Source organism: Ammospiza caudacuta, chromosome 7 (assembly GCF_027887145.1).
Source record: "Ammospiza caudacuta isolate bAmmCau1 chromosome 7, bAmmCau1.pri, whole genome shotgun sequence".
Taxonomy (NCBI): domain Eukaryota; kingdom Metazoa; phylum Chordata; class Aves; order Passeriformes; family Passerellidae; genus Ammospiza; species Ammospiza caudacuta.
In genome coordinates, this window is record NC_080599.1 from 43,326,677 (window position 1) to 43,353,497 (window position 26,821).

The window sequence follows — 26,821 nt, forward strand, 5'->3', positions numbered from 1 at the left end:
CGTTGCCCACCTATAATTCCAGGAGTCAGTGGCTCAGACAGCATCAAGTCTGTCAATGATGAAAAAAAAAATCATTATTGGAGTAACATAAACATTAATTACCTGTCATAAAAGGCACACACACTCTTCTTCACTTCTGAATATATGGACATGCTTAAAGAAAAAGTACCACCTTTCATTTCCAGATCTTCAGGCCAGAAGCTTCCTAGAAAGTCAGAAAGCTTTGCACAAGACAAGGTTACACATGCAGATTTGCAATGATTACAACACAACACTACAGGGGTGTAGGTTTATTCCATTTCTGTTAGGAGAGCTTTCCTGTCTATAAAAAAATAAAAATTAAAAATTCCTGTGTTCATGCAATATTTTGCACGTTCAGATGAGCATGCCCCTCTTTTTTTCAGAAAGAAATAGAATACTGAGATATTTTGGTGAGATTTTTCTGAGAAACAGCATGCAAGACTCAAAATTTGTATGTAAAGAGGAGAGAACTTTTTCCTGTACATCTACCCACCCTTCTTTAAGTGAGTGCACTCCTCATGAAACATTTTGAAACAAAGGCTTTGAAAATTGAAGTTCACAGTCTGAGTAAGCCACAGACAACAGAAATTCCTTTATATTCCTACTGCCTCCAGCAAGCCTGAACTGTTTAACAGAGGAGGTAGAGAGAAAGTATTTTGATGTAGTAAAGGGCACAGGAAAAAAGGAAATTAGGAATTCTGCATGTCTTACAGTAGATAGATCCTGGCAGACTAGGAAGCTGAAAAGTCACAAATAAATCAGTGAAAGATTGTACACATCAAATCAACCTCCAGTAGAAAACCTCTCCAAGATTTGGTGTGGGAGAAAGGAGGTTTCTGCAGAAAGAGAGAAAAGAAATTAGGCAACCTTTTTGACTATAAATACATTCAGAGGTTTTTATTAAATGGGAATTGTAGTTTTAATGGCTATAATGGGTTATAATAAAAAATGTCTTCCATTTCAGAGCCCAAGATAAGCACTGAAGGAGGTTATGTAGCAACTTTCACTGATGATTTCCTAGGTAGCTTCTGGCAGAATCTTCTTTAGCCCACCATCCTGGGTTCTTCACAATGTTGAAAATGTGGAATATGTAAAATTTTCTTTAAAAAGGCTTTTTCTTTAATGTTGATCTTTGTATACTTTCAAGCCTTATCAAGAAGGGAGATTTATCTGTGAAACCTAGAGCAGCTAACAAGCTCTAAGTGATGTCAAGGTGTTAGAAACACAAATTACTTGTTGGTAGAATTGCCTTGATGAGGTTTAGGGCAGGACATGTTTCAGTTATCTCAGACAAACACAGAGGTTAACAAAGGCTGGGGAGAAGGAGGTACCACTGAGAGTGGACACAAAGAACCAAGAATTTATGGGCCACAAGGGCATTTTGCAGAACTCCTGAGATAAGGGGACACTAATAAAGGCAACTCAGCAGTTGTGCTGAAATCAGCTCTAACTGGGTAAAAAATAATTCTGGCAGGGGCAGAGCGTGACCACTGACCCAAGAAACCCACAGACTCAAAAGAGAGGGACTGAGCATGCAGCCTAATTAGCATGAGAGGCGAGAGAATTATTAACCAATAGAAAACAGAATATTAATTAATAAGAACTATGTCACTTGTAGCCAATGAACACTAATTCCTTTGTTTGCTGAAGGGTATAAATAGTAAAAGTTTTGATAGTTGGTGTGCTTGATTTGTGGAATACCACTGAGCACAGGGGTTTATGCAGCTCTGAAATAAATAATGTCTCTTGAGTGTGTAATTATTGGCCTGTTGCACACCAAGTAACAAATCTGATTTTTGAGAACAATAACAGCACAGAATAATGAGGATGGGCCCCCGTGTCAGACCTGTGAACTCTTCTCACTAAGAAAAATCAATAAGGATTAGACAACAAGATCAACAAGAACTCATTAAATTGAAAATATCAGTATGTTTTGTTTTCAGTCTAAAAATTATTTCTAGGCATTACAAAGTAAAAAAAAATGCTGTGAAAGAGGCCTGTTTGGTTTGTGTTCCCTGCAGTTCTCAGCACTCTATTTAAAACCACTCATCCAAACACAAGGTATTCTCAGAGGCACTATTGATAAAAGACTGCACAGAAGCCAAGCGCCGTGAGCAGCTATTTTTAATTATCCAAACTGTGCACAGAAAACATGCACAGCTTTACAAGTGAACTTCGGGTCGGGGAGAGAAGCAGGGGTTAAAAAAAAAAATCACAGCAACAAGCTACATGCTAAGAAAAACCTCCCTGTGGAACCTCCCTGTCTGGTCTAGGACCTGTGTCAGTCCAGGTGAAACATTTTGGGCTATTGTAAATGAAGATAAAACCTATTGGCATCTGTGTGACAGACATGGGCACAAATAAATCAAGCAATAAACAGCACAGCATGCCATCTCTGGCCTTGTGCCTCCTTTTTGTCACTAGGGTAAAAAGTTGCATTCAAAGACCACAAGTGCCTCTGAAACAAGAAGCCTCCCAACACCCCCTACCATGTAGGCAGAAATGCAGACAAATTCAAGTGTCTGAAGGGATTGTGGGATAACAGGGAAGCTACTAACAAAAGCAGACAGCCCTTGTGGCTTAGGGAATCAAAATGAACACCCCAACATCCTCCCCCCAGCTCGGTGCCAGGGGTTTGTGATGACAGTGCTTGGCCTGTGATGACACTGCTGGCTACTGATGCTTTCCTGCCCCAACCCTTCCCTGTTGTTCTTCTCTGAGTCCTAAACAAACCAAAACAAGGTTTTGAGGGACAATCTCAGTCGTTGCCAATCACAGCTTGAGTCACACCACATTTGCCACATGAAGTTTTTCCAGCAGAGAGAAAGAAAACAGGATTCTACCAATGCATCCAAGAGACCTGAAGAAGAAATAGCAAAGGTCACACAGACAAGGAGATGGACTGATACTCACAGACATTTGTTGTGCCCTTACTGTACCCTACTCCTGCCTTGTGCTTCTTCCCAGCTGTCAGCATCTAGCAGAGAATTAAAATCACAGAGCCAGGTCTCTGCTGTGTTTGTAGAGTGCCAAACACCAGGATGCCCTGGTCCAACACAGAACCACTCAGTGGCATTGGACAAGCCAGATTTTCCACATGTGCTGCCCCAGTTTGTGCTCTCCCACTGGCCCTTTATTTCCATGGGCTGTTTTGGCTGGGAACAGCTTTGTCTCTCCAGTGTAACTGTCCCTGAGAACAAAGCTGCAGGATTTCCAAATCCCTCTGGAACAGTGACTGTCTGATGCAGGAGGATGTGTCTGAGCAGCACAGCAAACAACCACAGCAGTACAAAATCCACAGACATGCAACAACCTGGCAGCAAAACTCACCATTCCACAGCTATCCAAGGGCTGAACCAGCTCAGGGATTGAAGCAGCACAGCTGTGAACTGGAGGATTGGATGATGTTTCCCCAACACAAAAGCAAGAGTTACATGCCAGAAATACAGAGTTTGGGGCAGCCTCAGAGACAAGTCAGGCCAGTGGACAAGGTTCAGTGTGGACTGCTAATTCTAGGCATTGAGAGAGATGACATTTTTTGTAACCAGACTCTTTCTCTCAGTAAAAACAGTTAAGATACTGCATTTATTGTAATTTTAAATATTGTAATTAAAATGAAAAGGCATGCAAATGGTTTGCTTAAAAATGGGAAGCTAAAGATCCAAGGAATGAAACAAATAAAGCAGATGTGTTACCTGGAGGTACCACAATATATTTTCTTTTCCTCTGCCTGCCCAGGTTGGCTCCTGAAGACCATGGCTGTCAGTGTCTGTGCTGTCATCTTCCTAAGCAATTTTTGAAAGCGTGGAGCTCACAGAGTCCATTAGAGAAAGTGAAGTTCTGCACTACAAGCACTAAATAAACTGTATCTAAATATGTCTTTAAACCAACCTGAAGAATTTATAGGTGAAGTTAGTTATGGAGGTATCTTGGCTCAGGCAAATATGGTAGGTCACCCTGCACACTTCTGGCAGTTGTGACACTTCAAGGTAACCCAGCTGCAAGTAAACAAGATTAAATGCATCATACATGATGCTCACCCTTTATGCAGCAATTTTTACCCATTAATCCAGTGATAGCTCAAAGGTTGGCAAAAATATTTACATTTTCATTTTAAGCAACAATGCCCAGAGAGGTTAAGCCATTTGTCCAATGTCACATAAAAATGCAGCTGAAGCCAAGGACAGACCAATTTCTGAGAAGCAGTGAAGCACAGACACCTCACCTCAATTCACTGACAGCTCTGCCATCACATCACAACCATTCCTATTTGATTGGAGTCACACTTTTCCTAAAAGTCAGTAGATAAAGACATAGCAAATGATTTACACCTCCACATCTCACTGTCCATACTGTGTTTATTCCCTTCCCTGGAATGCAGACTGTCCCAGGCCAGTGAGTTACACAGCCATCAATCCTGTCCACTTGTGTACACATGCTGGCTCCTGTTGATTTTTCTCATTGATTACATGGACACATCACAATTTTGTGAACACAGCCCAGTCCAGCAGAGCTTTGACTGCCTGACAGCTCAGACCAAGCCATGGGCTACTACGGGTTGCAGATCCTAAATCCCACTATGGCACTGTACCTGGAGCAGCCATAGCCAGCACAAGGGTACAGTCACTCACTGGCCTCCTAAATCCTACCTGCATTTGAGAGAGGTTGCACTTGGGGTCATTTGGTGAAGGAGTCAAAGCTCTGGGCTAGGAGAACACGTAAAAGACTGGACAGAGTCACATATTGGATAGGCTCACCAGAAGCTCACGAACAGATTTGTTTCCTCTAAGGCCACAGACTGACTGCAAACTCCTCAGAAGCCAGTTGTCTTCAGCTATTTTTAGGGCAGGATGTCCAGATTTTCCTCAGGAAACGCATGCCAATCTTCAGCAAGAAGTCAATAAAAGAACTAATCTTTGCAGAATAACCAGACTGTGACAACCCTGCACGTGGACGTCTGACACCAGCACCATCTCCTGTAATGAGCCCTTCTCAGCACTGACAGACACCAGAGAATCCCCCAGCACTGAGTGAGCAGCCCCTGAGACAGAGCCTGGCAGCAGGCAGGCACAGCCCCAAGCCTCCAGACACTGCTCCCCAGGCAGCCTTTGCTCCAGACCAAATCAGGGCCCACAGCCTTTATCTGCCAGGGCTTCTCTCAGATTCAAACACAGCTGGAATTTCTGTTCCATGAGCAGACTGGATTTGTACATTCTTACTGCTTTGTGTCCTCTGGAATTTGCCCACTGGAATTTGCATTTTTCTCCCTTTTTTCTTGCTCAATAGCTACTCCTAACTCATCCTGTATTACAGAATCCAAGGGTTTTTTACTGCAGGAGACACAAACACATCCTTGAGATTCCTGGAGAAGAGAAGGCTCCTGCAGGACCTCATTGCAGCCTTTCAATGTATAAGGGGGCTTACAAGAAAGATGTAGAGAGATTTTTCATCAGGACCTGTAGTGGTAGGACAAGGAGTAATGATTTTACACTGAAAGAGTACAGCCAAAACACCATCATTAAGGGTTCAACTTTTCATTATTCTGGAGCTGTGAGCATTGATAGGTCTTGTATTTTGGACATATCTTTCCTGTATGCATTCACATGGAGCCAGGATCCATCAGTGATCTCTGTTCACAGCAGAACTCAGCACTGTCATGTATTTGTAACTTACCCCTGCTCCTGGCAGAGACAGAGGAGGAACTCCAGTTAAGTCTGTCTGTAGACTGGTATATTAAAGTCATGATGATTACATGATCACATTGCTTTTCTGTTAGACCTCTTGTTAATATCTACTAATCAAACCAGCTGATTAATTTCAATCAAGTTGGAAAATGAAGCGTAGGTCTCAAAGATTATCATCTTTATGGGGACTTTATTAATAGATTAGATGACAGCTTGTGTGAGAGAGCTCTGAATTAGCATCCTCACTGAAGGAAAGCAAATTCCATGCACTGATCCTGTTTGGTGGTGGCCAGAGATGCACTGACAGCCCAATCAGAATACCTATATAGCTTCAAACACAAATCAGAATCCCTATTAGGCTGGGTCTGGAATTGCTTGTGAGAATGCTTCTAAACACACTCATTAGTTGCAATTAGTGGCATTAGTGTCATGGATTGGTTGTGCTTTTCAGGTACTCATCTCAGAAGAGTACTAAATGGGAGGTAATCAGATGAGGCATCAGACCAAAAGTTTGTATAATACTAAAGTCAAATGGGAAGAGAAAAGTTACAAGTCCTGAAACCTTACTGTGATGACTTGGAAAGACAGAGATCCAATTGGAGACTTTATCAAACACCCAAAAGGTATAGCTGGATAGCTCTGGTTTGATAATTGTCTATGAAATACTTGGCACTTAAAATACTGCTTTATCTCTAGCCAGTGGCAGCAGTCACCAAGAAGTGTCACTCCTGCTTGGGAGGGAAGTGGTCAGAGGCTGAACTCACCCAACGTCTTTCGTAAGCTCTGCCCCATTCCTGCTCCTTTCTGCAGGAGGATTTCAAAGGCAAACAAAAACAAACCGCATTTCCCCTCTGATTTTGGTGCTGCCAAAACAGGTCTGCAGGGGAGATTCTGTCACTGCTCTGTTTGCAGACAGAGAGGCAAATATGGCCAGATGACCCTAAAAATAGGAACTGAGCAGAGAATGTCCTTCTCAGGACACCCATTATCTTTTCTGGTCTCTGTACCTGGGACTGGGACAGCACCCATCACCCTGGGCCTCTTGACCTGAATTCCAGGCAGCTACTGAGTCACCACTAGACCAGAGGGTAAGAGGAGAGTCCTCCTTATGGCATTCCTACAAAATATGAAAAGCATTTTAAAGAAACTCAGATCAGATGTTCAACCAAACTACCAAGCAGTACCCACCATGATGAAAAATCAAATTTAAAATGTCCCAAGAGATTAGGAAAGTCATGAGCCCAAGAGCAATGACTTGATAGGAATGCAGCACCATGCCAGAAACCTTGGGGGGGAAGAGAGAGAGGAGTGTGAGCAATTGCCACATGTTAATGGAAAAACTAATGTCCTCCCAGCTCCTGCATAAACTCACACAGATAATCCCAGAGGAGAGCAGAGCTTGAAATTTGAAATGTGAAAGTCACAGAAGTTCAAATTCTTACTGAGGATTAAATTGGACTTTTTATACTGACCAATAACACAGCACCACAGGAGACACTCTAGAGGGCCCAGAGGTTAAATCAAGATCTATTCTACTCTGAAGATTAATGATCTTTATCTGGAAATGTCCCAGTATAAAATGTGTGTTAGCCTCAGACACATTTGGCTGCATCAGATTCAAAGTTCAACTATTGGTGCTGATGATCAGCAGCTGAGTTTCCAAATTTTAAGTCCTTTACAGTCTTGTGAGAGTTTTCTGCCTCAGAGATGAAAGAAAATAAACTGTCCCAGCAGGTACTAAAATATTACAGTGTCCCTTGCAGCAGGGGCTGTTGCCCATAGGAGGAACAGGGCACTGCTCTCACTCCTTGCAGAGCTGCTGCTGCATGTGGGAAGGTCTGGAGTGCTTTGGGCTCATCCAGTACCCTTGGAGCACAGCTCTGACCAGATAATAAAACCTTTTGGGGGGATTCTTTGGAAAGATCAAGTGAAAACTGAAACAGACTTTGAGCTGTGACAGAAACAGAAACCATATATTCATAGCAACGCTCTGCCATATTTATCTGCTTCTCTCCTCTCTCACAGCCCCTGAGAGAGAACTGCAGAAACCACTGGAAGTAAATGAGAGGAAGGAATTGAACGTTTCTGTGCAACAAGCACAAGGAGGATTCACCCTGGATGGGAGATGAGAGCAAAGTCACTCAGATGACTCAGCTGTCAAGATGATTTCCAAATTATTGCAACATTTAAAGAGGAGAAACGGGCAGCTCTCAAACGTGATTCTGACAAAAGTGATATCAAAAATAAAATCCTCAGAGCAGAAAAGTGCCATGACAATGCAACCTCTGGAGAAAAAGAAAATTCTTTGGCCAGGACTTTGTAGAGACATCAGGTGACTCTTAAAATAGTGACTGTTGTTCCAAGATCAGCATTAATTGTGAAAACTAACTAGCTCTTCTGTGATTTTATTCTACATGAGCCAAGAGAGGAACAAAATATTGATTGAGTGAGCTTCAGGATTTATTTATATAAGGATCTGATTGCCAGGTTCATTCTTATGCAAAGCAGAGAAAGGTTTTTCAGCAGGCATTTTAAAAAATCAGATCTAAAAATAACTTTATGCTTTGGCTTTCCTTGTAAAATGCCTGGGAGTGCTTGCTCAAGCTTCTTCCTTCTGTAGGCACTAAGAAAGCAAGAACCAGATTGAGGAAATCCCTGACACTTCCAGTAACTTCAAACTGAAGATGAGTTTGCTCTGAATTGGAACACAACTGACCCAACTGAGTAAGACAAATATGAAACTCGTGCCCATTTCTGATGCTCAGTTGAAAGCACACCCCAATACAACTCGCTGTATTGCTTTGAGCATGGAATATTCTTCCACATCCATGCACTCCTGGGAAGCTTTGAAAGCTTAAAATTTTTAGTGCTGTGTTTCCAGGTCCTTCCTTGAAGCTGTTGTTGCTTCTGGTACCACATCTTTCTGAAGCTGTAAAAACAAACCCATGTGCCATACAGGAGTAAAGCCAGGAGGAGTGACCCAGCAAAGGCATTTTTGAAAGAGCCTCCACATCCCCCAAAGGAAAGCAAATGGGTGGCCTTGGAAAGGCAGATCAGCTCCCTAAGCCCTTGTCTGTGGCAAACAGGAACACCTGATGGCATGAGCAGGGAAAGCACCTCTGCATATTATATTGTCAGTTCATTAAAAACTCAGATGTAACTTTTTGATTAAAAAGGCAACCTCCACTTAATAGCTTTTTACATGTAATGCTTTCAAAATCAAAACATAGGTTTTTTCCTTGACAGCTACACTGGGAGAAGCACACAACCTTGTGTGGTGTGATAAAACTAAGCAAAACCACATCTCCAGACCAGAAAGTGCCATGGAGAACAGTTTGTACTGTACAAAGCCAGTCCTAGGTCACTCTTAGCACACGTCCATACTTACAGTTCATAGCCTTGTTCCTATCTGGCTATTTAGAAAATCCTTTTTCTCCCTTTAGCAAGCAGCACAGCACAAGGTTGCACACAACAGAATGCAGTTCTGGGATAATGGTATCATTCTGTTTTCCATGGAGACTTTTTCAAATTGTTTTGTCTCAGCAGAACAGAGTGAAGAATCTCACCATCAGTACTTCCTTGCAAACACTTCTGTTCTTTTTGAAAAACTCACAACACATTTCAGTACAGAGTAAAAATTCAGTACTAAGCAGCTGAAATAAATTCTTGAGAGTAAAACCACTCATTTCTAAAGCTCTTAGTGAAGCATTTACTGCTTAAATCTGTTATGAGATCTTCAAGTTCTTACTGCATACAGAAGACTGGGAATTTGCCATTCTTCTACATAAATAGAAAGCAAGTGCACCCAGGAGTAAATCTTTGTGGCCAGAAACAGGCAGGCATGCTGCAGTGCAGCCTTCCACAACATCTGCTCTACAAACCGAATTATCCCTCCCTGCACAGATGCAAAAGACATCTGAAATGTTGGCACTTGAGACACACAGATAATTTCAAGTCCCTTTAAAATTAACTTTTTTTCCAAAAAGAAAAGCCATGCTGAAGTATTTCTGTTAGTGATGAATAAACTCAAAGTCAACAAAATCTGGCCCCAGCTCATTCTAATATCAGATAAATCACATCTGTCCCATATGAGTGTTTAGTCTTACTGCTTCTTAGACTCTGTCCTCAGTGGGATGATCTGAAACTGTGCTAATACAATCTATTACAATGCAGCCAGTTCCTCATGATTTAGCAGCTCTTTTTGAGTCCAGAGTGCAACAACCTCATTTAGTCTTAGCAGAAATACAGGAGCCCTAAAATCTAGATAAGAACATAATTTCCAGAGGGAAATGTTAAATTAAGCTAACCCTCTAGTAGCTACAAGGGCACTGGTGGGCACTGGTTCAGCTACTGGTGGCCCTTTTATTTGCAGATTCCTTCTTCAGAACAAATTACATGTGAAATTTGGGAGAAGTTTTAAATGGGTTTACATACACAAAGAATGTATATAAGTGAGACTGAGCTATGTGGCTGTACAAAAGCAGACAGCTTCAATAATTTAAGAAATAGTATCCACAAATCTTTTCTCAAGTGAAGACATCTTTCTCTCTTTGTCTCTGAGAAACTTTTATTCATCTCATTGCTCTTGAATTTTCACTAGCAGTCAAGTGGCAAGCTGCCAAGTAACTCACAGTTGGCTGGAAGCATGGTCACCTACAAGCTAATTGATGCCACAGAGCTTCCCTCCAGGATGCCATCTGGGTTGCATTCAATATTCTTACTGGATTCAGAAGTCCGTCCCTCTAAACTTGAAAGCTGCTTCTCTTGACCAAATGCCAGCTTGCTGATTTTGTTTGCAAGCACACACATTTAACTAAACAGCAATACCAAGCTCCTGTTCCACTCTTTTGACCATTTATTGACTGCACTATTCTACAAAAATAAAGACAAACCACTTCCCCGTCTCACAAGAGGGCAAATTGGGAAAATGAGAGCTGAAGGAGGCTGTCAATGAAAGCTTACAAAGGGATTTTATACCAAGTCCCTGCCCCTGCCTGATCAGGCACATTTTAATACAGCTAGGTACCCTGCTCCCAATGCATACCCTCAATGACTATAATGAGACTTCTTGTTTTCATTTTTAAAAATAGGGCATTTATAGAATATAATACCTTAGTATTACTTTTGGGGCCAATCTGCCCCCTTAACAATCAGACAGGTAGAGAGGCATTTTTACTTTCCTATTTCTACTTATTGCAGCAGAGAAGCACCTTCCTGACATGCAGCTGCAGCCTCCCATGTCTCTGCATCGACAGCAGGAGTTTCCTGCATGCAGCCATGGCAAATGGCAACAGTAAGTAAATGCAAAGGTGAGGAGCCCAATCACACAGGCTGGCACTGCAAGCTCTCTGCAGGGAGGCACTTTTCCAGTGGAGACCTGAGGGCAGAACTGTCCAAAGCACCCAAATGACCCTCCAGCAGGCCTGGCTCCACCTGCCTGTTCCCCCTGAAAACCTTCCCTGAAATGGCCTTCATGAGCAAAGATCCTTGCAAGAGCAGTACAGATTTACTCCACAGGCACCTGCCTAGAAATTCTTTGTAATAGAATAGATCTGGCAGGACTGAGTCATGATTACCTGCTCTTCATCTAGAGGAGAGGCAGCATGCTGGAAAACTCCAAGGCAGTTTATTTGACTGTAATTAGTCAGACATAATGCTGTTGGAACAAAAGGCCAACCTGGCAAAAGCTCATCAAAGCAAATCTCCATCAAGTTCATTCACTTCTAAACAAGCGCACAGCAGTGATAGAGATGGAGAGTGCCTACTCACGTTTGGCAATTCTTCCTGCCCATTTTTTACAGTCAAACAAAAGAATCTTGAAGTGTTTTAGTACCTATATATTACAGGAAGTACCTATTATATTACAAATATCCTGGAAGTGTTTTAGTACCTATATATTACAGGCAAATCCTGTTAATGTTACCTGAGAAAGGGTAGTGAAAAAGCAGGATGAAAGTTGCATTAGTGACGTAACAGAATTAAAGAGGTTTACACTGACTCACTAAATACCCACACAGCAACAATAAACTCACTTTGAACTCTCCAAGAGTTCTGCTGTGCAATCTAATAGCCTGCAGCTTAGCAGGAAAAACCACCTCTCCAAATGGCTCAGGGTTGGAGTTTTCTTGCTTTGTTTGTTTTTGGGTTTTTTTGACAGTTGAATATATTGCACAGTAGCTAAACCAGAACATGAACTTAAAGTTCTTTCATAAGCAAATGGATTAAAGCAATAATATTGAGACTTTCCAAGCCATATTCAGCCATGGATACAATATTGTCAGGCAGGGCAAGGAGCTTTAATTGGGAATACTCAACCCAGGCAATAGGTCAATTTTGTGGGATTGAGAACATTGCTCATATTCCTTGGGTCTATTCCTGCTATGACAGATAACACTGCAAACTGTGAGCCAAGCCTGGAGAAATTTTAGTTGCTGTGCTGTTCAGGGCAAGGTGAGCACCACAGGTGCAAAGTCAAAGCCACAGTGAGGATTCTCCTGCCATAAGCAGATTCTCAATAAAATTTAAATGTCACGTTAACCTTGTGATCTCCTGCACTTCTAGACTTCCTGTGTGAAAGTTCAGGCCTACACACTGCACCTGTACCACACTGAGAGCTCTGGGTGGTTTTGCTCCAGAAGGAAGAGACACCTGAAGTTTAGCACAGGAAGAACTTGCTTTAGCCATAGAATAACACAGCATCCACTGGAGCAAGCTTGGCCTCTTCCACCAAAGAGCAGAGATGCAAATGCAGACTAAGCAGCCTAAGAGAGCAATTTTACACCATCCAAATTAAAAGCAAGATCACTACAAAACTAGGGCTATCACAGACTAAAATATGCCTGCAACTGATCATTCCTTCAGCAGGACACTGGGAAACACAAGCAAAAGAAGGACTGGATGGAGACAGACTGAATGGTCAATAAAATATGGATGGTTTCTATTTTCATGGCTTGCCAATGGCAAGTTCTCACACAACATTGTAGCTGGGGGATGCATGAGATCAGGAATGGAATGAAGCTGTACTTTCACCCCTAAAACAGAATTAGAGAGCAGTTAATCCTCACTTGGAACAAAACAGTGGTCCAAGGCCAGAACTTGTATTGTAGCTCCACAATTATTCTCTATGCACTTCTGGAAGCTAAAATAAAGACAGGGTAATACCCTGGTGAAAACCACTGCAGAAAACATTTTGTGAACACCACAGGCCTGAAGCCATTGATTTTTGAGTTTGCAAAGGTTTCTTACGGTCAGTTGTGACCGTTTGTAACTATGAAGGAACAAAGATCTCTTGAAATATCACTTCAAACTCATGTTTTATCCAGCATATTCCCCTGCCAACACTGTTCCCTTCACCATTATTTCACAGGCTCACCTCAGGAGATAAAATGTACCCGAGGTGAAGCTCTGCCTGCCTGGGGAGGGTGGCCCTGTGGAGGAGCCTGGCCAGCTCAGCTAGGTGGGCACAGCCCCGTGCTCAGCAAAGCCAGCCAGGGCTCTTCTCTCGGCAGGGCCTCGTGGATCACCCCGATCCATCTCCTTTCAGCCCTTCTGGGCCCACAGCAGCAGCTTTTCCAGCTAAGAAACGTCAATCTCAACAGAACTACACCAGCAGGGAGAGGGTCAGCTCTGTGCTCTGAAGCTACAGGACCAAGCTTTGTCAGCAATCTAAAATAACCAGTCAGCATTTCCTCAGAGACTTCTGCAGCAGCAAGATCAGGCTGAGCCCTCACACAGACAAGATGTTTTCTCTCTTCAACTTTCACCATCAGAGAACGGCGCTGTCCGCAGATTAAAGTAATGAGAAACCCCCACAAACATCGCAATTAATTAGAGCAGAACACACAGCAAATATCTTCCCCAAATCCCAAGAGACTCATCATTTAACATTTTGGATTCTAACAGTATGAGTGAAATGAGGTCCTCCATCTTCCACTTCATATCCAATAAGAAATATCACTCTCTCACACACTGAGTCCTAATTGGTATGAATCATCTCCTTCCCATCTACTGACAAGAATTTCTCCAGCATAAGAGAGTGAAACCGCCATCATTCTTACATGTCAAAGTGCTGTAAAAATCTCTGCTATTATAAAAGCAGAGGAAAAAACCCAACACAATGGCAGATAATCCCAACTGATTACTGTAGAAAAGTGACATTTACACATGCCCTTTTTCTATGTAAAAGGTCAAGCTGATGCACCAAAACGCTTCACAGGAAAATTCATCCCCAGCCACCCCCAGAAAAGGTGATACAGCTCTCAGGTGAACCACAGTCACAAAAAACGGCCATAAATTAAATTAAGGGAATTCCAATTTGTTGTTCTGGATCTCACCAGGTTTGTTATTCCTCTCAGGAAACCTAATCCCACATGGCTTCAGTAGAAACAAGTAGCAAGGACAGAACCCTTTTCAAAAACAACACAGCAAGATTCTGCCCTAAACCCCTCGCTGAATATGTTTCTAATGCTACATTCAAACTCACACTCCCCCACAGGAAGAAAAAAACACTTTTGTAGGAAGGGGGGAAATTAGGTCCTGTACTTGGCTGCCTTCCTCCCCCTCGGTGGTTTTCACTGTCAGAGAAGCATCTTTTTTGCATTCCAAAATTAACCCTGTGATATGATGATGAAGCCTGCACAATGTGGCTCAGAAAAGGAACCAGTAAGCAACAAAGATCACTGCTCAATCCTTATTATTATGGACAACTCACTGACAGCTATCCAGCCTGCTTGGAAAAGGAAAGAAAGCAGTCTTCTAAAAGGATATTTTAGTTTCAGGTTTTCTTGAAACACTCCTCCAGTACACCAAGCAGGCAGGGATGAAGCTGCCAGGGCAAGAGCCCCATAAACCAAGGACTCCATAATCACCAGCACAGCCCTGACTCTTGCTGCAGGAATGCAGCATCTCCCATGGTGCTGAATATCTTAGTCCTGACCTTGAAACTGGAGGATCAAAACTGTTCAGTGCCAGCAATGGCTTTTGTTCTGTGATCACACATCCCTCAGGGCGCTGCTTGCCAGTGCACCTCACAGTGCCCAACAGCCTGAACTGGAATCAACAGGAGGCAGGTGTGGAGCTCCACATCAGCTCTGGAAAATCCTCCAACACTTGTCACCCTGGCAGCCTCAACCTGCATTTCAGTCTCAAAATATAAAAAATACTGTAAATTAAGTAATTAGATCTGGGCAAAGTGAACTCAGCTGCTTCTTGCCAGCTGAAGTACAGCATTTGTGCAGGAATTATTTATCCTTTCTATGAACATTAGCACAAATAAAGGCTTGCAATATTCACATGGCTGCATGCATAATCGAATGTGCAGAAATGCTGCTGCTCTCAGCCAAGCTTTGCAGAGTCCCCTGTGATGCCTGAGCAAGGGAAGGTGTTAACAAAGGCTTTGTGCATTGCTGCTGAGGATGGGCACTCTGTGACACACGGCCATGAGATTTAATGGCCAAACTCATGGGGAAAGACTGGAAGAAGAGCAAGGCAATAAGACCCTGGGAAAGGCTCCATATTGCTCAGGCATGGGCTTGTCCACAACCATGGAGAAAAATTAAGTACCTTATTAATCATTTCCCTCTAGAAAAGGGTGCCCCAGGATTTCTGCCCTACTCCACACTCACTCTCTTTGAAGTGCCATGCCACAATCAGAGAGCCTGCAGTCAAGAACTGGACAGATATGATTCTTTTCAACACCTGTTAATGCAGCTCCTTAATCCTAATTTAACTTCAGGGATCAACATGCACTGGCACCTTGGGCAAATACACATAACACATTATTTTATAAAAAATAGGACAGATTTCTGTGTTAAAAGAGCTCTTGTGAAAAGGTGGAACAGAAATCATCCAGCAAAGAGCTTGAAGTAAAGCAATTTCAACACATCAATGTGATCCTGGCAGAGATTGGTCCAGAGGTTCCTTTTGAAACTCCTTATTTACGAGGTGCCAAAGAGCAGTTCCCATATAGGTTACACATCCTAAATCACCTACAGAGCCCACCTTGTGTAAACTTCAGAGTTGTGCAATCTAAACTGTACCTTTGCTGTTTTACACGAGAAAGGAAGAAGGAAAAGAGCAATAAAATACACAATAGAAAATTAAGCTCCTCAGTTATCTTTGTTCCTTCCAGAAAATGATAGGTTACTTATAATTTATGGAGGGACGGGTGCACAGGTGATTAGTTCAGCAGTGCATGCTCAGATAACAGCAAGGTGTGGGCAGGAGGTGAAGGAGTCTTGAATGGAATTTAGAATGGAAAGAGCCTCTTTAGCAAACCAAAGGTCTGTGGTACAGTCTCACAACAGGCACTTTCGGCCAGCTGAAGAAGTGGCTGCAGTGATGTCTGTCTGTACACAGGCTATGTTTCAGGATCTGTTGGAATGTAAAAAAAACAAAGTTCATTTTGGAACACAAAAGTATCATGCTCCTCCTCTAGCACCTGTATTTTCTGTGTCCAATACTATATACAAGAAGTGAGACATCTGAAGCATTTCTTGCACTTGACCAACACTAAAATTTTCAAACCGTGAGTTGTCTCAACACCAGGGTTTTCCTGAATATTTTACAAACTGTATATGACAAAAGCAAAGGCTAAATCCTTGAGCAGTCATTTAATCCAAGGAACACAATTATCTGTGTAAAACAACATGATAATAGACCTGAAAAAAAGAAACTGGGGACTTTCTTCATGAGTCACTCATGTCCACAATGATTTGCTGAATCACTCTACAGCCTTGGGCAGAGGGGAACTTTCCCAAGCATCAATTTTCATGTCCCTGAGATAATATTTAGCCCACTTTTTATGGGAAGATTCATAGAAAGCTGAACTGCTAAGCAGCCACGGGATGACAAATGTGCAATGAGCGTAACACAAGCACACAAACAGGAATAGAAGCTCTGAGTTACAGAGGCAGGAGGTGTATTTCTTGGCCTATATCAGTCAGCACTGACATTTGCTATCAAAGAAACTGGGCCATCTCTGTTTATAAGTAGCTCTATAGATCAGCTGTGATTCAGGATGAGAAGTCTACAGGAACAGTTGTAAGTTTACATCCAAAATTCTTCTTCTCAGTGCAAGTATATTCACTACTCCTGCTGTAGCTGATTTTTACTCCCTGGATCTCACAGAGTGCATCATATATGGATGGAGCACATCCAGTAAATCCAGCATGTTTACTGATACACAATCACTGCTCAACCAGCAAGCCAAGCAGCTGGTATCTATCATAGGAGACTCATGCAACACATTTGGAAGGATGCCTACAACCTCACTCACCTAGATCAACAAAAACAGAAAAAAAGTCATCAAAGGAATTAATCCCATTAACTTCATACATGGAAAGAAAGACAGAAAACCTCAACTGGGTAATGCACAGCATGACAAAGACTTGGGATCAAAGAAAAAGTTTAATTCACCCCTTGAAGCAAAGTATCACCTCAGTGTACATTACACTACACATTACATATCAAGGAAGGCAGCATGAAAAAAAGTATAAAACAAGGCCAGTTAAATTAAATACAAAGTTAAAACCTGGAACTGGAGCAGTTATCTAAATGAGGGACATAGTAAACAGTTTACTGTCAGCTGTACACACCAGTTTCTTCAACAATTATTTTAATTGATAAATCTATGCTATATGCTACATGTAAAGGAAAAGAAGTCTTCAACAATGTAACATTTCAAATTTAACCAAAATCAAGATAAAACTTCCACCTATTACTATGAATTTTCAATGCAAACTTTCACTCCTTTCACTATTTTGCAAGTAAAAGAAATGACACCGACAGAAGATACAGAAACAAAGCTAGAACTCAAGAAAAAGATAAAGAAACTTACAGCAGGCAAAATTCTCACTCAGGATGGACAAGATTCTGCAGCATTAACAAATTCAATGTTAAATAATATATCTATCTTTAAAAAGTAATCACAACAGCACAGAGCAGTTGCCAAAAAGAGCCCTTCTGGTTCTGCAAGTACAGGACTGTGCTCCTGCTGCCATGGAAACTGAGTCCCTCACTGCTCTGGTCCTGGTACAGTGCCACACATGCTCTCAAGCATTTAATAAATATTAATAATGCATTAAATAATATTGAAGTATCAGAAACAGAACATCTAAGAAAAAAATCTGGCAATAAAACTCACTTTGCATGGCTGCAGCCCAAAGGCTTGTAAGCCTTGCTCCAAGCCAGCTACAAATCCTGTTCTCTCCCAGGTCCTAACACTTGCTCTTGGCATTAAGTGTGAGTGAGTGACTGCCAGGCCTCAGCTTAGGCTGAATAAAAGCAGGAAACCTGGAGGAAAAACTGAAACCCTTCCACCTGTCCAACAGGTACCTCTGCAAGGAGCAGCTGTGTGTGTTGAGCACTGGACTGGCAGGCAGGAGGCCTCATTTCTGTTCTTGGCTTGGCTGCTGACTCTTGTACAGCAGAGTCACTCTGGAGCAGAGGAGCTCTATCACCATTTATTCACCTCTTCATGAGGAGAAAGGCACAGGGCTGCCAGATCTGCCACAGCTCGGGGAAGGAAAGTCATGGGCCTTGCCAGGAACAGAAGCACTGTCTACCAGGGCATCTTTACTATGGCAAGAAACAGGATGTCTCGACCTGAGGGACCATCAGTGACAGAGCTCACAACTCTCCTTTAAAAAATTTTTGGCTTCTTGCACGTTAAAATCTGGCTTTTGAAAATATTTTAGTGTGCAAGGGTTTAGTTTTATTTTTCAACTAGCTTACAGTATTGTAACTTCTAAAGTCTAATCAGGATTTTATCACTTGCATTTCAGACAGAATTTCTCACAGAGTACAAAATCTGCATTAATTTTATCACAGGGCCTTTTACCCTCCCCTCCCTGGGTATCTACATATTGATAATTTTAATGGAAAATAGAGAGTAAGAAAAACTACACTCAGCTTTTCCAACACTTCCCTCACATGCACCATGAAATAGTGAGGATTCCCCTTTGGCTGGAAGCAGCTGTCAGCCTGGGAGCAGAGCAGGCAGGGTCCTTTCTGCCAAGGACCAGCTACTGCACAAGACAACAAACAGCAACCCACATCTTCATCTCCATCACCAAACTCAACTTACTGATTTCTTTTCCTGGGCAAAGGAAAAAATGAAAGAACAACTGACATGTTACAGCATTTTATAAGGCAGGCACAGAAAAGCAGATGTGAGCAACAGCATGCTTTGGGAACATTGAAATTACCAGGGAAAAGCTGCAGGAAAATGGAAAAGCTGTACAAAAGAAAAGGACACCAGTAAAAGGATCAGGAGAACTTCACACCAAATCAATCCTACCACAAATGCATCCCTAACACAACATCAGTCTCTGAGGCACACCAAAGACATGGTAGATTTGTCAGTGAATTCAAAAAGCTGATGGTATTGAAAAGGCCAGCAGAAACAAAAGCTGGGAGTCTGCTGAGGGAATCAATAATGGTTAGACATTTTCAGGTGTAACAGAGTGTTTAATGTCCTTTATGTGGACAACCGAGTCACAAAAACTTATTATTTCTAGCACTGGCAATCTCTTAGTGTAGGTGTATCAAATAAATGTGTTCACCAACACATTACACTTGATTTCTCTGGTCTCATAATTGCAGTTTGAATAAACTTTGGAACATTTTCTGATTAATATTAAATTATCCTAAGTATCTTCCACTCTTAACATCAATCAGTCAGAAATTACATCTCTAACCTGTGCTAAGGCTGGGTCTAGAACACTGCAGACATAAGAGAACTGGTCTGCATTGACTTTTCATAGAATCACAGAATGGTTTGGGTTGGAAGGGACTCTGAAGACCATTAGTTCCAAACCCAGGTTGCTCAGAGCCCCAGCCAGCCTGGCCTTGAACACTGCCAGGGATGGGGCAGCCAGAGCTTCTTTATACTTTAAAATGCTTTGGATTAAATTAACCTACCTTGGCTCAAAATGTAGAATATGCTTCTATCCTCTGAAATGCCAGCTCTGAGCTCTCTGATAAACAAACCAAGTCATGTTGGTTTCAACGGCACTTTCATAATTTCCTTGTTGAACTTAATCATTACATTCACTCTTCCCTTTCTCCTTGACCTCAGGAAAGCTTTTCAGCCCACAGCTCATTCCTGTAACTGTATCTAGAGCAACTAGATACACTGCATAAAACAGCAGCACTGCATAAAACCAAGTTCACTTCCCCCAGTAACCATCATGTCCCCAGTGGCTCTCCCAGCTCTCTCTTCTGCCTTTTCAGTGGTCCCATCTCAGTCCTCTCTTTCTTTCCCAGACCATGAGCAGGAGTGATAGAAAATCATCACCTTCTGGAAAGCAGTCTGCATTTAGACTGCTTAATAAATAAAACTGCATAAATAAATTGCTCAAGAAAATGTCCCAGGAAATAGGGAAAAGGAGGATGGCATGTGCTTAAAACTTCATTTTCTACATAAACGTTGCTGAGCAGGTTGCACTAACAGGGAAGATAATCCAGACACCAAAAACATACAAGTTAGTTTTTTTCAGAGCAGATAACAAGAATATAATGAAAAATGAAGATAAATGAATAAAGGCATTCACTGTGGAGCACAAGAAGTCAGTAAACTGGTTTTGGGCCTAAGCTGGACATGAATCCAGTACAGACCAGGACAAGCAGGCAGCAGCCACACAGAAAAGCAAACAAGTCCTGCCTCTCAACACCAGTCCTCCAAGTGCTTCCAGTTTTGGGATAAGTATGCAAGCTGGCCACACAACACAGGTAAAATGTCACTGACACAATCAAGTGCATATGACCATGCGTAAGCCAGGGAACCCTAAAACTCCACGTGGTGACATGCACAGGATCTCCAGGGTGGCAGGCAGCAATCACTCAGCATACAGGACACTGGCTCAATATGAAACAGAAAGAGAAATTGGAGCAATGCATAACAGAGGAAAAAAAGTTATAGAATACATGTGGCATTGTGAGTGCCTACTGTGTCACTTGGTCACGCCCCAAAAGCTGCAAGCCTGGCACACCATTACACTCCTGCACTTCAAAGCCACCCAGACCACACTTAACTCTGCACCGGATCCAGAATTTAGTTTTCAAATGGGCTTTTTGATATGTTTTTACTCCCAAATTCCAGCTTTAGTGAAACCTAAACTGACAAGCACAGGGACCATGAGGCTGCCTCCTGGGCTTCCACACAGGCAGCAGGAGTCAAATTCTCTGTACAAAGCCAGTGTGAGCACAGGACTCCTCCTTCCTCAATTGCAAAGGAAATGTGTCTCAGCTACACAGCCACAAGGCAGGCAAGGGCTGAGGTAGGGGAGGTTTGCTGAGGCCACATGTTTACTTTGCATTCTGTACACATGGGAACAGTTTTTTGAAACAGTAACTCCCTTCAGACTGCATCTCACACCTGAGGCAGCCTCAACCCTGCCTATAAAATATCCCCATGAGCAGTCCTCACCAGCAAGCAACATCACAGAAAGGATACCAGTGCAAAGGTGGAAAATGGAGCTTTAAACAAGAAATAGTAATTCTGCATTTGGCTGTGTCCCCCTGCAGGCAGGTATTACAAAGCTGAAATGATCCTGCAGCCTGTGTTTCATTTTAGGAAACTGGTTAAGCTACTCATTGCTTTTTGCAACTATACTCTTTGCCACATTTAGTGTTTATTCAACAGTGAAACATTTGAGCAGAGATCCTCCAGTCTCTTTCACCCACACTCAGGTCTGGGTTAAAATAAATCATACTTCATAAAAATAAAATCATACATCATAAAAATAAAATCAAACACCTATCAAAGTAAGAGTTCCTATTTTGCGTCAAATACATTGCGTCTGGCAGCTGTTTGCAAGGTCTTCCTTGTTTTCTGCTGGCTACAATGGCAAGCAGGAATAAACTTGTAAAGCTGGGGAAAAGCCTCCAAGAGCCACTCCCCCTTCAGAACAGAGCTCTAGGATTTTCCCCTCTGGGTGATGATCACAGCACCCTGGACACACAGCACACACATCCCTAATCTGACCTGGCTTTGCAGCCTCCACCCATCCTGAGGGAGACACAGAAAAAAGTATCCCACATTTTGAGTATCTCAGCAAAGAATGCTTTTGCTAAAACACTGTGCCTCAGAAAAGGGACATTTTTCCCACTATAAAAGTAGCTTTGATGTTTTATAAAGTTGCTGCTGTACCATTACAAAAAATGTCCCAATGACTGTCATCTGCACGCATTGTGTGAAACAGCTTGTAAGTGTCTTTTCAGTATTTCCAAAGAGGAAAATGTATCACAGGGAAGGACGAAAATGCATCTACAGAAATCATGTTCAGAATTGCCCTGGGGCCCTGTCCTCATTGTATGGACCATGTTTAGTGCAGATTGTGGCATTGAAAGCTGTAAGTTGTGACCAGGATTTTGTTTTTCCAGGCCTACACAGACTGGACTGAGCTCAAGCAAATCCTTTTGCGTAGAGCAGAACAAATAGTTTTAGGACAGGTTTAAACTCTGCAGTAGGTACCCAAGATTTCTAATTCCAAAGTTTAAAACATTATTTCCCCAGCAATCCAAACAATGTAACTTCCACTGGTTATCTCTCTGTAGTTTAGCTTCCTTTCCAAAGATACATTTTAAGGAACATATCTACTCCCTTTTTATCTTCCTTTCCTCAAAATGGTATAAATTTCTGAAAACATGACAGCAAAACAGCATCTTCATATTTAGGCAATCTGTTTACTGATTTATTTTTATATATTTCTACAATGCACACAAATTAGTGTCTCCTCCTTTTCTCTTGTTAACACTTCACAAGTCATGTGCCTACACACAATGAGCACCATCTCCTCCCTCCTGACAGCCTCCTTGGCTACCGTTCTTTTGCTAACCCAGAAACCCAGTCCTGGATAAACTTAATACACCAAAAAACCAGTGCTGCCTTCAGGTCCATGTCTGTTGTATTAACTCACACATCAGTCCTAGGGTATATAAGTTGAACTCCCAGCCCCGACAGAAAAGGATTACTCAGTTGAAATCAAATGCCAAGGACGCGATTCACTTTGATTACTGAAATATTCTCCTTAGAATCCAAAACATGATGCCAGCAAATCATGGGGGCTCGGAGGATGGGGGAAACAGGGACAGACACAGGACACAACACAAAGGGGACACAGATAACAACAAACAAATTAAAATTCAGTCTTGCACAAAGATGGTTTCTCGTAGGAAGCCCACAGAGTCCTGCCAAAAAAAAAAAAATCAACTCTTTCCAACTATTGAAGATACACTCGAAAATTTTGTAACTAAGAGTATCACACTGTCTGCCACAAGGAATTGGTTTCACAAACCAATTCTGCACACCATAAAGACCATCCTGTCTCTTTAAAAGGGGAGAATATACACAAACAGCAATGAGCTATTACAAATACATTATTAGCTCTGGGAGAAGGAATCATCAAGTAATTACAGAGGTTATCAGGGTCCTTATCAGCACTCACTGCCAGCAGGCTACCTGCATATTCATTTCCCTCTCCATCACCACTCTGGCATGCTGAGTTTTCCAAAATAGTTTCTTCTATTGCATATGTTCATAAAATAGTTTTAAAATAAATTTCTGTTTATTACAGCAGTGATAACAGAGGCGGTATCTAGAAGCGAAAACATGGAATGTATTTTTTCACCCAGTGAGTAGAACTCCAAACATTCCATATGCTGAAAAACAGCATGCACTTTCAAAACAAAGCAGTGTTCAGAACAATTTAAGTGAGAAAAATGTGCATGACAAATGTAATTTTTGTCTTTCAGCCTGCTTGAAGAAGCAACTGCAAAATCTCTCTATTTATGAACTAAATAAACAGTCCGTGAGCAATTTCTGTAGTCCAATTCCCAATCAATAATAAATGCCAAATTCAGATTAAAGTGAAGAACATATTTTTACCACCCCCAAACCCAGCAACTGTAAAACCCCTCTGAAATAAACCTAAATCAGATGCAATAAGCATTATAACATAGCACAGTCCACGCTGAGCTGATGTTCAGCAGCATGTTGTTCTACACTCTCTCTTCTGAGACAATGTTCAGAGGGTTGCTTATAAGGAGAAAATAAAAAAGCAGCCCAGATACTGAGCCCCTCACTCACTCAGGGCAAGAGCTCAGGACACAAACCTACTCTTCTGTGTTGAGTGCAGGGTCCAGAATCCATTCAAGATGCTCCTCCAGCCACGATCCCAACCTCCGAAAAGCAGCTCCAAAAGCACTGCCCACAGGTCACCTGAGCTCAGCAAGCCTTTGTACCACAGTGCACAGAGGTTTTAAATGGAAGGCTTCAAGAACACCATTATACACCTGCTCAGAGATTCTCAGTGCTTCCACAGATTACTGTCTGTCTTGGGAAACAGACACTTCTGAGAAAACTTTCCCAGTTATGGCTGCACAGGAGTCCACGGTAGTTCTCAGTCACTCCCAGCTTCCCCGACTCTTTTGCCAATTTGAAACATTCCACACCTAAGTTGCCTCAAAATAGTGCCATTATAATTCCTGTAAGAGCCATTTCTATGTCTCAATTAATGCTGCCTACTCCCCAGATCATAAAAAATATCATATATAAAGTCAATCAAGTCCTCTGAATAAAGACAGCAACCAGAAAGAAATGTTATGGGGTAATCACAGGGAACATCTTGTTATAATTTAAGAGTTTGGGAATCCCTGCTCTCCTTAAACTGATCTACTCAGACTTCACTCCAAATATCACCTGACAGACTTACATGGGAAGATGTTAGCAGGAAAATCACATATGGAAAAACACATACTCAGTGACCTTTCTTTTTGTGATGCATTCACTGGGTCTATGAGCTTTGAAGAGTTCGCTCACTGAATGCACATTCAGTGCCTATTATTCTACAGAGATAATTTAAGAGATGTCGTACTTGCTACAATATTTGCAATTTTAAATCCCAAATTAAAGACACTTCTCTTCAAGATTTAGGCTCTGTAATTTCTTTTACAGATGCTTCTTACACTCCATGGCTGAGACAAGTTCTCCCAGGTATCAGAAGCTGTAACCTAAATAACAGCCAAGTTATAACAGCACAACCCTACAAAGTACCCAGAGTTTATGGGTTTCCACTGATACACACCAGGGCCACACCACAGGAGAAGGAACGAGTGCCATTTTTTCAGGATTGGAAGTATAGATCTTGCTCTCTTTTCCCTTACACTATGAAGGAATTAGTGTTGCATGGCTGACACTGCCAAACCAAGCAGTGCTACTTGCTCATCTGCCTTGTCACCCTGACTGCAAACATATTTAAACACAAGATCCACACCCACCGCACATCTTGTAGGATGATTATTAGTAAGCAACATTTCACATGAGCACCTGTCACTCGCCCTAAGCACGGGCTCTTCCGGGCTTTGACATCTCTCCCAACTGCCCCGAGAACACAAACTGTGTGCTCCTTGAGGCGCTCTGAGCAGAGGCGCTGCTGGAGGCGAGGGGACGGGCAGAGGGAGGGCAGGGAGCTGCCCGGTGACGGCAGCCGCCGGACCCGCGCTACCGAACACCGCTCCGGGCATCCCGGCCGGGCCGGGCCGGGCGAGCCGGCAGCGAGGAGCCGCTGCCCCGCGGCGCCGCGTCACGGATCTGCTGCTGCCGGCAGCCAATCGGCGCCGCGGCCGGGGACGGCGCGACTTCATTCATTCATTCATAAAAAAGAGGCGCAGCGCAGCTGGGAAGCGCGCCCTGCCCGGCACCCCCGCCCCGTGCGGGGCACGGATACTCACGGCAATCCGCCTCGTCACTGTTATCCGAGCAGTCGTCGTCCTCGTCGCATTTCCAGATGGCGGGGATGCACCGCTCGTTCCGGCACTGGAACTGGTTCTCCTCGCACTCCTTGACGGCGCCTGCGAGACACGGGGCCGCGCCTGGGTCAGCGGGGCGCGCTCCCACGGCCGGGCGGCGGGGGCATCCCGGGGCCGCCTGGCCGCGGACAGCCCGGGCAAGGCGCCGGGAGAAACCACCGGCCGAGTGGGGGCTGCGGCTGGGCTCGCCGGGGCACAGCGGCTCGGTGCGGAGCTGGGGCCGGGCTCGCCGGGGCACAGCGGCTCGGTGCGGGGCTGGGGGAGACGCGCCTCCGCGGGAGCACGGCGGCGATCCCGAAGCTGCTTTGTGCAGGGATAAAAGGGGCCATTCCCGTGCTTCCCCACATTGTTTTAAAGGCGGAGGGAAAAGGAGCCTGGGTATAGAATATGGTTAAACCCGAAACACAACAGACAAAGAAAAATTATAAAGCGCAGTGATGCTGGGACCTCCTGCGCATCCGTTGCCGGGGCAAAACGCACCGACACCTGGGGATGCGGGGCGGAAAAGGCACGGGCGCCGTCCCGGGAAAAGGAACCTGACCCAACTAAAGTTGAGGGCGGGGGGAGAACGGAGCAAATCTGCTTTAGAGACTCGGTGCCGCGCTGCTCTGATGAGGCACAAATCCCCTCTGAAAAGGATTAAAGGTGGCAGCTCCTGTCACCAGCTCTCGGGCTCCATTCGCCCGCCTGAAGAGCTTGCCCGGCCCTCGCAGGTCGCAACCCCGAGCGTGCCCGGCCCTCCGCAGGTCCCAAACCCCGCGCAGGGCACCGGAGCGAGCGGGCATCCGCGGCCGCACATCCCGTGCCGGCAGGACGCTCGCCTCCTCCCCGGCAGCGCTGAGGCCGGGGGACCCCGGCGCGGAGGGAGAGCGGCCGCACCGCGCCGGACTCACCTTTGCCGAGATGCAGCTTGAGCAGCAGCAGCTGGAGGAGCAGCAGCCGGGCGAGCGCTGGCCGGCACATGGTGCTCGCTCCCTCCCTCCCTCGGTGGCAGCGCGCCGTGTGCGGGGTGCGCGCAGCCGGCGCGCCGCTCGCTGCCCGCCCCGTGCCGACTGCGGCCGGCGCCGCCCCCGCCCCGCCGCGCCGCCGCCGTGACGCGCCCCGCTGGGCGGGCCCCGCTCGGCTCGGCCCCGGAGAGCGCGGCCGGCATCCCGCCTCCCGGAGGAGCCCGGAGGGACACCTGCGGGACACTCCCGCGGCCACAGAAAGGAAGCCCCGCAGATGGCACGGCCGTGCGCTCCCAGGCCGGGCTGGTCACCCTGGAGCTCTCGCTGGGATAGGCGGGCCTGGGCCCTGCTGGGTCTGAC

At 44.0% G+C, this 26,821-nt stretch overlaps 1 protein-coding gene across 1 annotated transcript in view; it reads right to left on the reverse strand.

Moving 5' to 3' along the window:
- Nucleotides 1–26,477, reverse strand: part of LRP8 (LDL receptor related protein 8) — a 169,794-nt gene extending 143,317 nt beyond the window's left edge. Inside the window, exons 1-2 of the mRNA XM_058808279.1 lie at nt 26,408–26,477; nt 25,437–25,556 (exon numbers count right to left, since the gene is read on the reverse strand). Of these exons, the coding sequence (XP_058664262.1) occupies nt 25,437–25,556; nt 26,408–26,477 (190 nt within the window). The remainder of the gene's footprint in view (nt 1–25,436; nt 25,557–26,407) is intronic.
- Nucleotides 26,478–26,821: the final 344 nt, after the last annotated feature.